This window comes from Blastomyces dermatitidis (genome assembly GCF_000003525.1).
Source record: "Blastomyces dermatitidis ER-3 genomic scaffold supercont1.4, whole genome shotgun sequence".
Classification (NCBI taxonomy): domain Eukaryota; kingdom Fungi; phylum Ascomycota; class Eurotiomycetes; order Onygenales; family Ajellomycetaceae; genus Blastomyces; species Blastomyces dermatitidis.
This window is the reverse complement of record NW_025544777.1, coordinates 5913626-5927630: the sequence shown is the minus strand read 5'-3', so window position 1 is coordinate 5927630 and position 14005 is coordinate 5913626. Positions and strand designations below refer to the sequence as shown.

The window sequence follows — 14005 nt, the reverse complement described above, 5'->3', positions numbered from 1 at the left end:
ATTCAAAAGTTGAAGAAGAAAGAATTCAGTTTGAACTTGAAAGAGACAGACTCTGAATGAAGTAATACTGCTAAGAAATCAAGTCACTGATAACTAGAAGAATGTAAACTTCTACTGCTGAATGATTCAGTCTTTGTCTCTTATAGCAGAGCAGTGTGCTAGAAGTTATTAAGAATTCATTATAATAATCTTCATACAGGGCACTTTGAGTTAGAGAAGACTGAGAAGCTTCTAAAATATAAATACACTTGAGACAAGCTCTGAGCAGATGTCAAAGAGTATGTTAAAACTTACAATATCTGTCAAAGAATAAAGATTCTGCAGTATAAGTAATACAGTAAGTTGATGTCACTATCTGTTTCAAAGAGTCTATGACAGAATCTATTGATGAATTTCATAGTTGATCTGCTGAAGTTGATAAGAGTTAAAGAATATAACTCAATTTTGATCATTGTTGATCACTTCATGAAGATAATCAGATATATTTCTATTTATAAAAAGATTAAAGCCTCTGAATTGACTGACCTGTTGTCACGCTCCCGGCCGCGCCAAGGCCCCGTTGCGGTTCCACACGGCCCATCGCTTCCATGCGGATGATTCCATCCATCCTGCATCCCGTCCGAACCGGTTTCCAACCGCCCTATGACATCATTCAGATATATCATAGGAAGATCCGATTGATGGGTATGAGAACCCTGCTTCTATACAAGGTCAGCAGATTACTCTTCCTTGACAATGAGGTGCTGCTGAGGTATCGCTCCGGCTATCCTCACTTATGGAATGAGAGGAGGGTATCCGCCCATTGTCTATATAGAATAGCTAGATGCTGGCTCCTCATCAAAGGAGTCAGTGATTCATTTTGCTGCTACTGGAATATACACAAGAGTTACTGTGTGCCTCATACAATCTTCTTAGTATACTAAGTACCATATCTGTGATATCCTCACAATAACCCTGTAGCCTATGAGCTCACTATTCAAGCAAGATAGTCAAGCTCACTTATACAGCTTCTCAAACAATCATCTCTACATATTGCTGCTGACTAGTCACTGCTTCAGTTTCATCACATTACAATTTGAATCACTTGACCTGATTACACATTTGAATCAGTCAAGCTCTAACAGACTGATATGGCCTCATGCACCCGCACTGAGACCAACCTGACCTCATCCTCTGAGGGAAACACTACACCATTTCCTAGAGTGTGTACACCTCTACCTCAGCAGGAATCTGAGATTCCTGAACCTGCTGCACATTTTGACATGGGCCCTTCAATCATCCTGCCACCGCTGCAGCCCCTACACACCTACATCTATTATAGAGATAGAGAGATTAAGATCAGAGATTCACTGAGATACAAGGAAAACATCTTGTCTGAATTCCACAGCTTTACTCATATTCTTGAATGGAAATTCCGCCTTAATCTGAGCTAGTATAATACTCATGAGATACAAGTAATATACACTGTCAACCTTCTTGAAGGCATCTCTGCAACTACTTGAGTCATCAAGGAGAGAAAGCTTGAGCATATCAATGCTGTCATGACTTGAGAAGAATTTAAGGACTTTCTACTGAATCAAATTAAAGATCACTGTAACTGCAGCTTCACAGCAGTGCAGTGATTTAACTTATTATATTAATAAGATGATGAAAATCCTTTCAATTTCAATGCAAGATTTGAAGAATATTGAGAGAAACTGATCAATGATTTGAATCAATTAAAAACACAGTTTTATCTTGTGAAGCTGACTCACAAGGTGTGAATAATAATATCACAATATCAGAGTTCATTAATCAATTGCACTGAGCTTGTCAACCTGGCTTTCTGAATCTATTTGAATAATCAATTCTCTGAGAAAAAGATCAATAAGATCTCTTCTAAGCAATCAATAACAGAATCTAAATGATGTCATGACAGCTTCAGTGTGAAGAAAGTAAAGAAGAATTCTAAGTGTTCTGATTCTTCACTCACTGTGAAGAAATGTTAAAAAAGATTTGATAAAGATCTCTGTTTCAACTGCAGAGCTGGTGATCACTATGCTAGTGATTATAAGAAGTCAAAGAAGAAAAGAAACTGAGAAGACATCTTCTCAAAGTTGACTTCTCTTCTGACAAATGTATTCACAGAAGATAAAGAAGAGAAAGAAAAGAATTGACAATTCTCATATCTCTGAGTTCATATTACAATCACAATGCATACTCTGAATAAGAAGATATCAGTGAGATGTCTACTCAACTTCAGAGTGAATATCAACTTCATATTCTATTTCTTTTCTTTAATGAAGAATTGAAAGAAGATAGATTTGTCAGACTATGTGAAATTTACAGATAAAACAAAATGCTACTATTTTGACATAATTCAAGCAAAGTGTGTGATCACAGACTCAGAAGAAATCTTCAAGAAGAGCAGTCTGCTTCTTCACACAGTTAACATCATAGATGAGAACATCATTCTAGATCTTCTGTGATTGAGAGAAAACAATTCTCTCATTGACTGAGTCACTCAGGTGTGATAGTACTGCCTCACTGATGAAGAGACAGTAATAGAGAAATCTGAAGAGTTTCATTGAAAGAATCTTGAGAAAAAGATTGAGTTAATATACTGTGTAGCAGGTGATTGAGACTTGAGAACAGATGAAGAAGTCATCACTCTCACTGCAAGATTAGCAGCAGTATTCATCATTGAAGATGAATGTACACAATGTCTCTTTACAGATTTTAAGAATGTCTTTTTGAAAAGAGAAGCAGTGAAGTTTCCTGATATCAAGATACAATATAAGATTTGTCTTGAAGATGATGCAACAGCACTGTACAGGTCTCTTTATAACTTGTCTGTAAAGAAGTTGAATGTTCTGTGCAAATATCTTGAAGAAGTGTAATCAAAGAACTGAATATATTCATCAAAGAGTCTGACAGGGGCGCCTATACTCTTTGTGCTCAAGAAGAATGATAGACTATGTCTATGTATAGACTACAGAGGCCTTAATAAGGTGACAGTTAAGAATTGCTATTTATTATCATTAATTAACAAGATGATTGATTGATTATCTGAAGTAAAGATGTTCTCAAAGATTGATATACAGAATGTCTATCATAGAATCAGAGTTAACAAAGACAATGTTTGAAAAACAGCTTTTTATACTAAGTACAGCAATTTTGAATATCTTGTTTTATCTTTTGATCTTTGTAATACTTCAGTCATCTTTCAGGCCTATATAAATGAGGTGCTGCAGGGCCTTGTCAACATCTCCTGCATAGTATATCTGAATGACATTTTAATCTTCTTGAAATCAGAGAAAGAATATGATACTCATGTTTGAGAAGTGTTGAGTTGCTTGAGACAGTATCAACTCTATGCAAATACTGAAAAATGCTCATTCTACATGCAGGAGATTGATTTCTTAGGTTATATTGTTAAGATGAATGGCATTTCAATGAACAGGAGTCAGGTCTCTGCCATTGAGAACTGGCTGGCGCTGCGGATGTACCGTGAGATGCAGGTATTTCTAGAATTTGTGAATTTCTACAGATGATTCATCTATGCATATTCATGAATTACTGCCCTTCTTACAGATCTGTTGAAGAAAAGTGTGAAAGACAGGAAAATGAGACTGTTTATCCTCACCCAAGACACTATGCAGGTGTTTGTGGAATTGAAACAAGCTTTCACAGATACTATGATACTGAATCATTTTAACTCTGACTTACTCAGTCAGTGTGAGACTGATGCATTTGAGAATGAAGTCTGTGAAATCTTTTCACAGTTGACATCAGAGGTCTTTCAATATTGAAAGAATCAGAGAATAATCATCTCTGAAGAAATAGATAATGAATTGTCTGTGAGAGAAGACTTTTTCACAGAGTCTACAAGATACTGTGAATGAAGATCAGTGACCTTCTTCTTCAAGAAGTTATCACTTATGCAGAGAAGGTATGATACTCATGATCAGAAGATGTTAGCAATTGTCAAATTCTTTAAGATCTGGTGACATTATCTTCAGAGTAGTAAGTACTCAGTGCAAGTTCTCACTGATCATGCAAATCTGTGTTACTTTTTAATAATAAAGAGCTTAACAGAACATTAAGCCAGGTGAGTGAAGCTGCTTTCAGAGTATGATTTCTATATCTGATATTATTCAGATCAGCTTAACCCTGCTGACACACTGTCTAGACAGCTCAATTATAATATTATTGATGCAGAGAAGGATTCTATAAAAGAATCTCTGTCATCACTGCAGAAGAAGCTGGCTGCAGGGGGTTGAGGTTCTCTAAAGCTCAGAAACAGCGCTGAAGAGGCAGCTGCACAACTCAGTATAGAAGATGAAAGAGAATCTGAGTCCTTACAGAGAACTGACACTGAAGATCATGAGCTTCTCATGTTATATCTTACAATCATTGAATTGATAAAGAACAAAACAGTCTATAATCTTTCAACTCAACTACTTTTGAAATTTATTGATAAGTTACAGAAGAGGAATATCTCTACTGCAGCTTGAATTCAAAAGTTGAAGAAGAAAGAATTCAGTTTGAACTTGAAAGAGACAGGCTCTGAGTGAGGCAGTGCTGCTAAGAAATCAAGTCACTGATAACTAGGAGAATGTGAACTTCTACTGCTGAATGATTCAGTCTTTGTCTCTCATAGCAGAACAGTGTGTCAGAAGTTATTGAGAATTCATCATAATGATCCCCATGCGGGGCACTTTGAGTTAGAGAAGACTGAGAAGCTTCTAAAATATAAATACACTTGAGACAAGCTCTGAACAGATGTCAAAGAGTATGTTGAAACTTGTGATGTCTGCTAAAGAATAAAGGTTTCATAATATAAGTAATACAGTGAGTTGACATCACTGCCTGTTTCAAAGAGCTCATGACAGAATCTATTGATGAATTTCATAGTTGATCTGCTGAAGTCAACAAGAGTCAAAGAATATGACTCAATTTTAGTCATTGTTAACTGCTTCATGAAGATGACCAGATATATCTCTACTCACAAAAAGGTTAAAGTCTCTGAATTGACTGACCTGTTTTTAGATATCATTATTCATGATCATGATGCTCTGAAATTGTTGATAATAGATTGAGAATCCCTCTTCATCAGCAAATACTGGTCGGCTTTTTACTATCATCTTATAATAAGATGTCTTCTCAGTACCGCATTTCACCCGCAGATCAATGGCCAGACTGAACACCAGAATCAGACACTAGAACAGCATCTTTAAGCATTCTGTTTATATTATCAGAATGATTGACTCAAACATCTTCTGATCACTGAATTTGTATATAACAATGCAAAGAATGCAATTTTAAAGATATCTCCTTTCTATACTTGTTATGAATATAATTCTTCATTACTCAGTGATGTCGCGGATGACATTTCAAAGAGAGAAATAGACAGTCAGAATGTCAGACAGATACAGAGAATGAAGTATCTCTCAGTGTCAGAAGTAAAAGTGAGATTGAAACTTTTGAATAAAATTCATGAGAAGGCAGTGAAAAGCATCTGCCATGTTCAGAAGTGATAGATGAAATACTATAATTAAAAATATCTTTCAATGAAGTTCTTAATAGAGAATCAAGTACTACTTTCAGCAAAGAATATCAAGATAATAAGACTGTGTAAGAAGCTCAGTGAGTGATGACTAGAATCTTTTCTGATAACAAGAGTGATGAGTAAGCAGATATATGAGTTGAAATTACTCACAGAATTGAAATCAATTCATTCTGTTTTTCACATTTTCTATTTAAAGCTTTATAAGTAATACTCTGAGGTGAAGCTGTCTTGACTGAATGATATCAAGATCAAGAGTGATACTGAATATCTTGTGAAGAAAATATTGAATAAGCAAACACATTACAGCAAGCTTCAATATCTTATTAAATAAGAAGATTATTCATCATCAGAGAATTTATGAGAACTGCTTAAGTATTTGAAAAATGCTGAGAAAGAGATTGCAATCTATAAGACAGCTAGTAGAGACTGCTCTATTACATATCAGAGATATTGAACAAGAAATACTGCTTAAGACTTCTCATTTTTCTCAAAGAGTTTTTTAGAGATGATCTCACAGTGATGAGCTGATGTCTTATAGGCTCTGTAGCACTCTTCTTCTATTTTCTCTTAAAGGATTTTTAGAAGTTTAATGAGACTATACAAGTGTAACATTTCTGAAGCAGTTAAAAGAAAAGAGATATTTGAAATTAATAAAAAGATTAATATTATTGATCTGCAGACTGCTGCTATTCTAATGAGGCTGCAGCCTGCTGAAAAAGTAAAAAGAGAGATCAGAGTCTACTTACTAATAATCACATTCTTATCAAACTCATTCTTCACTATTGAAGTCTCTGACACTGATATCTTTGTCTGCTGAGAAGTTAGCACTGCAGCACTGTAGAGAAGTATGCTACAGAAGAGCATGAGAGATGCTGAAAGTGTCAACTTATCAACTTATAAAGTATCTCAGTTATCTGCTTCAACTGAAGTGAGATTCTCTTCAATCAGTGATTGATCTTTATGATGCTTTCAATGATGATACTGACTAATCTCTTCTTAAGGCCAGTCATTCTGAGGTGTTTTTTTATCTCAGAGATTCACACTTTCACCTTCTTTTACAGATGAATAAGAAAGATCTTCTCAGTCTTGATAAAATTCATCAATACTTGAAGCTCTGAGACTCTTGCTCTGTACTGCTTAAGCATCTGAACTTCTTATCAGAGCTGACATAATGTCTTCTTATAAGATAGATAATACTTATAGAGAGACAGAAGTTGTTGTTACAAGTGCAATGAAAACAACAGAAGTGAGAGAAGAAGTGAATATATAAAATCCTTCTCTTCTTCAGCTGCTTGACACAGTGCAGACAAGTAGCAGTGCTGATCAGAGACTGCACTGAAGCCTTCTCACAGGGAGAAGATGAAGGAACTGTGAGACTCTGTGAACTCAACTCAGCAGTATTCTGAGCAGGGCTCAGATGTGCTGTGGAAGAGGAACTACAGATTGAGCTCCTCAGAGTCACTGTTCTCAGAATCAAGCTCTTCCCAGGTTCCTCTCCAAATGATCACACAGGGTCATATGCCACTGTATTGACTGGGGGGGGGGGCGGCGTTGCAATGGTGATGAGGGGGGTGAAGGATGAACTGAATACAGATACATCAGCCGGCAGAAGGGACAACACCTCACTGCAGGGCACAGCAACTTCCGCCGCAGCTGCAAGAGAAGCAGGAGAAGATGTGACAATGAAAGCAGTGCTCCCACGGCTCATTGATGCTGTCACCTTCAACCTGGCTTTCTTGACAGCCATGGAGGCCACTGCCGCACCATGAAGATGTTTATTACTCACTAGAAAATGTCAGAATAAGTCCTCTACTGTTCTTCAAGAATGATACTCTCATGCACTCACTATTACAGATGAGAGAGAGAAAAGAAAAATGTGTCATGAGAAGAAAAATCTTTCAAAAAAATCCTGTCACTACTGTTAGCTTTGCTTCTAAAATACATCACTTTTGCAGGGAATTTCATACATAGAATGAAATATATTAAGAGATCTGCAAGTCACTTGTTAACTACATTTTTTCACATTTCAAATTGATATATAAGAAACTCACTTATCATGCATTTGATTTGAATGAAAATGGAAAAAGAAAGATCTACACAGTCAGCAGAAAAACTCATCTTTGTGTCATATGCAGCACATGTGCTGTTAATTGATTGATAACTGTTACTATACAACAAAGATAATTCCTAATTCAGTAATCTTGAGAGCATAGAGACTATGCTCTTAAAGAAGAGAGTATTATCACACTTCTGACTGCATCAAGACCCTGTTACAGTTTCACACAGCTTATTACTTTCATGCAGATGATTTCATTCATTCTGCATTCTGTCTGAACTGATTTTCAATCACTCTATGACATCATTTGAATATATCATAGAAAGATCTGATTGATGAGTATGAGAACCTCACTTCTATATAAGATCAGCAGATTACTCTTTCTTGATAATGAGGTGCTGCTGAGGTATCACTCCAGCTATTCTCACTTATGAAATGAGAGAAGAATATCCGCTCATTGTCTATATAGAATAGCTAGATGCTGGCTCCTCATTAAAGAAGTCAGTGATTCATTTTACTGCTACTGAAATATACACAAGAGTTACTGTGTGTCTCATACAATCTTCTTAGTATACTAAGTACCATATCTGTGATATCCTCGCAATAACCCTGTAGTCTACAAGCTCGCTATTCAAGCAAGATAGTCAAGCCCACTCATACAGCTTCTCAAACAACCACCTCTACGTGTCGCCGCCGACTAGCCACCGCTTCGGTTCCGCCACGTTACACCTGTTTTTAGATATCATCATTTGTAATCACAGTGCTCTGAAATTGTTGATAACAGATCAAGAATTCCTCTTCATCAGCAAATACTGATCAGCTTTTTACTATTATCTTATAATAAGATATCTTCTCAGTATTGTATTTCATCTGCAGACTGATAGCCAGACTGAATGCCAGAATCAGACACTAGAACAGCATCTTTAAGTATTCTGTTCATATCATCAGAATGATTGACTTAAACATCTTCTGATCACTGAATTTATATATAACAATGCAAAGAATGCAATCTTAAAGATATCTTCTTTCTATACTTGTTATGAATATAATTCTTTGTTACTCAGTGATGTTGTGGACAACATTTCAAAGAGAGAGATAGACAGTCAGAATGTCAGACAGATACAGAGAATGAAGTATTTCTCAGTATCAGAAGTAAAAGTAAGATTAAAACTTTTAAACAAAATTCATGAGAAGATGATGAAAAGCATTTATCACACTCAGAAGTGATAGATAAAATACTATAATTAAAAACATCTTCTAATGAAGTTCTCAATAGAGAATCAAGTGCTACTTTCAGCAAAGAATATCAAGATAATGAGACTGTATAAGAAGCTCAGTGAGTGATAACTAGAATCTTTCTTAGTAATAAGAGTAGTAAGTAAGCAGATATATAAGTTGAAATTACTCACAGAATTAAAATCAATTCATTCTATTTTTCACATTTTCTATTTGAAGCTTTATAAGTAATACTCTGAGACAGAGCTGTCTCAGCTGAATGATATTGAGATTAAAAATGATACTGAATATCTTATGAAGAAAATATTGAATAAATGAATATATTACAGTAAGCTTCAATATCTTATTAAATGAAAAGAATATTCATTGTCAGAGAATTTATAAGAACTGCTTAAGTATTTGAAAAATGCTGAGAAAGAGATTGCAAGCTATAAGACAGCTAGTAAAGATTACTCTGTTACACATCAGAGATATTAAGTAAGAAATACTATTTAAAGACTTCTTATTTTTTTCAAAGAATTTTTTAGAGATGATCTCACAGTAATAAGCTGATATCTTATAGACTCTATAGCACTCTTCTTCTATTTTCTCTTAAAGAGTTTTTTAGAAGTTTAATGAGACTACACAAGTATAAAATTCCTGAAGTGATTAATAAGAAAAGAAAGAAATATTTAAAATTAATAAAAAGATTAATATTAATTGATCTGTGAGCTGCTGCTAATTTAATAAGACTGCAGCCTGTTGAAAAAGTAAAAAGAAGAAATCTCAGAGCCTACTTATCAATAATTATACTCTTATTAAACTCATTCTTCACTGTTAAAGTCTCTGACACTGATATCTTTATCTACTGAGAAGTTAGCACTGCAGCACTGCAGAAGAGCAGAAGAAATGTATAAAATATTAATTTATTAACTTATAAAGTATCTCAGTTATCTGCTTCAATTAAAGTGAGATTCTCTTTAATCAGTAATTAATCTCTATAATACTTTTAACAGCAGTACTAACTGACTTCTTCTTAGAGTCAGTTATTCTGAGATATTTTTTTATCTTGAAGATTCACACTTTCATCTTCTTTTACAGATAAGGAAGAGAGATCTTCTCAGTCTTAATAGAATCTATTAATACTTAAAGCTCTGAGACTCTTACTCTGTACTGCTTGAGTATCTAAACTTCTTATCAGAACTGATATAATATCTTTCTGTGAGATAATACTTACAGAGAGATAGAAGTCATTGTTACAGATATAATGAAAATAACAGAAGTAAGAGAAGAGATAGATATATAAAATCTCTCTCTTCTTCAGCTGCTTAGTACAGTGCAGATAAGTAGCAGTATCAGTCAGAGACTGCATCAGAGCCTTCTCACAGAGAGAAGATAAAGAAATCATAGAACTCTGCAGACTCAACTCAGCAGTATTTCAAGCAGGGCTCAGACATGCTATGAGAGAAGAACTACAGATTGAGCTTCTCAGAGTCACTGTCTCTGAAACCAAGCTCTCTCTGAGTTCCTCTCTGAATGATCACATGAGGTCATATATCACTGTATTGACTGAGAGGAGGGGCAGCGTCACAACGGTGGTGAGAAGAGCAGGGAACAGACTGGATGCAGATGCACCAGTTAGCAGAAGAGATGACATCTCACTGCAGAGCATGGCAACTTTCACTGCAGTCATAAGAGAAGCAGAAGAAGATGTGATGATGAGAGTGATGCTTCTGCAGCTCATTGACACTGTCACCTTCAATCTGGCTTTCTTGACAGTCACAGAGGCTGCTGCCACATCATGAAGACATTTATTACTCACTAGAAAATGTCAGAATAAGCTCTTGATTGTTCTTTAAGAATGATACTCTCATGCACTCACTGTTATAATTGAAGAGAGAGAAAAGAAAAATGTTTTATAAAGAGAAGAATCTTTTTAAAAAATTCTATTACTACTGTTAGCTTTGTCTCTAAAAATATATTACTTTTGCAGAGAATTCTATATATAGAATGAAATATGTTAAAAGATTTGTAAGTTACTTATTAATTATGTTTTTCATCTTTCAAATTAATATATAAGAAACTCACTTATAACATGTTTGATTTGAATGAAGATGAGAAAAGAAAGATCTATATAGTTAGTAGAAAAACTCATCTATTTCTTTATATCACATGTAATACATATACTGTCAATCAGTTAGTAATCATTGTTATACAACAAAGATAATTTCTAATCTGATAATCTTGAGAACATAGAGACTATGCTCTTAAAGAGAAGAGCATTATCACACTTCTGACTGTGTCAAGACTCTGCTGCAGTTTCACACAGCTCATTGCTTTTATATGAATGATTTCATTCATTCTACAGACTGTCTGAATCAGTTTTCAATCACTCTATGACATTATTCAGATATATCATAGAAAGATCTGATTGATAGATATAAGAACCTCACTTCTATATAAGGTCAGCAGATTACTCTTTCTTGACAATGAGGCACTGCTGAGGTATCACTCTGGCTATTCTCATCTGTGAAATAAGAGGAGAGTATTCACTCATTGTCTATATAGAATAGCTAGATGCTGGCTTCTCATCAAAGAAGCCAGCAATTTGTTTCTTTTCTTTTAGAAGAATAATATACACAAGAGTTACTGCATGTCTCATACAATCTTCTTAGTATACTAAGTATCATATCTGTGATATCCTTGCAATAACCCTGTAGCCTACAAGCTCGCTATTTAAGCAAGATAGTCAAGCTCACTCATACAGCTTCTCAAACAACTACCTCTACATGACACCGCCGACTAGCCACCGCTTCGGTTCCGCCACGTTACAGAGTTCAGTGAAATTCTCTTGATTATTTCATCAAACTTGAACTTCATAATCAGCTACTGATGTAATACAGGCTATATATAACTGTCTCATAGTCTGAAAGGATAGACCTCTCTCTGTATTTGATAGTCTGATTATGTTGTTTAATAGTCTTTCTGCCTTGACAGTTCTTTGTTGAATGTGATATTTAAAATTCAACTTGGAGTTTAATCATACTTCTAATCATTTGACATTTACACTGGGTTTAATCTCTCTATTTAAAAGAGTTAGAGATAGTTCTTTCTCATTGAGTCTAGAAAAGAAATGAATTAACTCAGTTTTATTCATATTAAATTGAATTTGATTGATATCTGCTCTAATAAAGATTTCCTTTACAGCTTCTTCAATTACTTTCAAATTCTCTTTGATAGTTTTTGAGCTGTAGACTAGACCAATATCATCCACATAACTTGGAGATCGCACTATTCTCATATTTCTATTTTTGAATAGATATGCAGTGTATATTGTAAATAAAATGAGTGAGATTGAAGATTTCTGTGGTACTTCTATTTTTATCTCAGTCTTGTCTTGTTTCATTCCATCAAAGAAGAGTTGTATAATTCTTTTAGACATAAAACAGTTAATTCATTTTATTAGAGAAAGTGGCAGTTTTAATATCTTCAATGTCTGAATTAACTTTGACTTTGAAACATGATCAAATGCTTTCTTTATATTAATAAAAACTGCAGTTGAGACCAGACCCTCATGCTTTGCTATTTGAATATCATGAACAACTGAGAGAACAGTGTCAATTGCAGAACACTGTTTTCTATCTCTCATTTATTCACTGAATAAAAGAGAATCATCTATAGAGCTTATAAAAGATAGTCAAGTAGCTATTATCTTTTCTAAAACCTTTTCTAAACAGTTCAATAGAGATATTACTCTATATGACTTAGGAATTGAAGTTTTTCTATTAGGTTTTGCAAGAATCACTCCAGTGGCTTCTCTCCAGCATTCAGAATGATATCCATTTTTCAAGAGATTGAAAAAGAGCTCAAAATATTCATTCTTTAAGTAGGAATATGTATTTTGAATAATCAAGTGATTAATTGAATCAGGACCTGCAGCAGTTTTAACAGAACTTGAGAAGATAGCTGACTCTAATTCATCTTGTGTAAGATCATAAAAAAATCATAGAAGAAGATAATGAACTTATATGAGAAATTGAAGATATTCTTGATAAGAGATTATATAGCTGCAGCTGATAATATCTTATGAAATAAATCAGTTATAATTAATTAATCTGAACTCTGAGTTCTGTATTATCTGAAACAGCGGTTCTTAATCAATGAGAACTGCTTCTGAAAAGAGAGAACTAATGTAACAGACTGCATCTGATTAATTATATAGACTATTTCATTACACTTCACAGATTTCAATTACTTCATTCTTGAATGTGTATACTTTAATTCTTAGTTATTTTTAATCATCAATTCTCAGTTATTATAAATATATACACTTCAATTCTTAGTCATTCTCAATCACTGCTCTGATTCTCAGTCATTCTCAATTATCAATTCTTAGTTACTATAAATGTGTGTATATTCTTCTGCTCTGAAGCTTCACTGTGTACACTATCATATATAAACTAGCTGTCAGAATCATGAATTTCACATTTAATCTTATTTAATCTGATCTCATACATTTCTTGATGTGAATCTCACTGAAACTGACTATTAAAAAAACATGTAAAGTGACTATATATCAGATCTTAAAATGAAATCATGACTTGAAAAAAATAAGAAAGTGATTTTATTTAGTCTTATTTAATCTCATTCTTAATATAAAGTTACTATTTTTAGACATTTTAAGATTTTTTTTAGACTATTTTTAATTTTTTAAAAAGTAACACTTTTTAATAACACTTAAATAAGATTTAAAGTTATTTAAAGCAATAAAAATAATTTAAATTGAGAAGTGAAAATCATAATCTTATTTGAAAAATGTGATAAGAGTAGACAGTAAGTCTCATTGAGACAGTATGAGATCACTATCTAATGTTAAAACTATGTAATGAAATCAGTTAAATTGATAATGAGACTATCAAAAAATCTGGTCCTGATCTCAGACACGGTCACACGGTCAGTCTAAGATTCACATATGTATATAAATATTCATCTCAATCACTGATTCTCACACTTTCTCTTTCTTTCCTTCTTTAACATTTTTATCTTTGTTAAATAAGACCTATCAATATAATACCGATCTATTCGGCGTAGGCCTCTTACAAAGTAGTTGATTATATTATTGAGATCTAGCTATTGTGTAGCCTTTTATGTGTGATGAGCATTTGCTGAGTGATTAGTGAACA

General features: G+C 33.9%; 3 protein-coding genes across 3 annotated transcripts; all 3 read left to right on the top strand.

Annotated features, from left to right (window-relative positions):
• Window positions 1–1130: 1130 nt before the first annotated feature.
• Window positions 1131–1433, top strand: BDCG_16989 (uncharacterized protein; the record flags this gene model as incomplete). Its single annotated transcript, XM_045426162.1, has 1 exon — window positions 1131–1433. One exon carries the CDS (start codon window positions 1131–1133, stop codon window positions 1431–1433), a length of 303 nt encoding a protein of 100 aa, XP_045280963.1.
• A 5674-nt stretch (window positions 1434–7107) lies between these two features.
• On the top strand, window positions 7108–7320 carry BDCG_16988 (uncharacterized protein; the record flags this gene model as incomplete). Its single annotated transcript, XM_045426161.1, has 1 exon — window positions 7108–7320. One exon carries the CDS (start codon window positions 7108–7110, stop codon window positions 7318–7320), a length of 213 nt encoding a protein of 70 aa, XP_045280962.1.
• A 2962-nt stretch (window positions 7321–10282) lies between these two features.
• BDCG_04648 (uncharacterized protein) lies at window positions 10283–10627 on the top strand (the record flags this gene model as incomplete). The annotated part of the gene is made up of 1 exon (XM_045420296.1): window positions 10283–10627. One exon carries the CDS (start codon window positions 10283–10285, stop codon window positions 10625–10627), a length of 345 nt encoding a protein of 114 aa, XP_045276430.1.
• Window positions 10628–14005: the final 3378 nt, after the last annotated feature.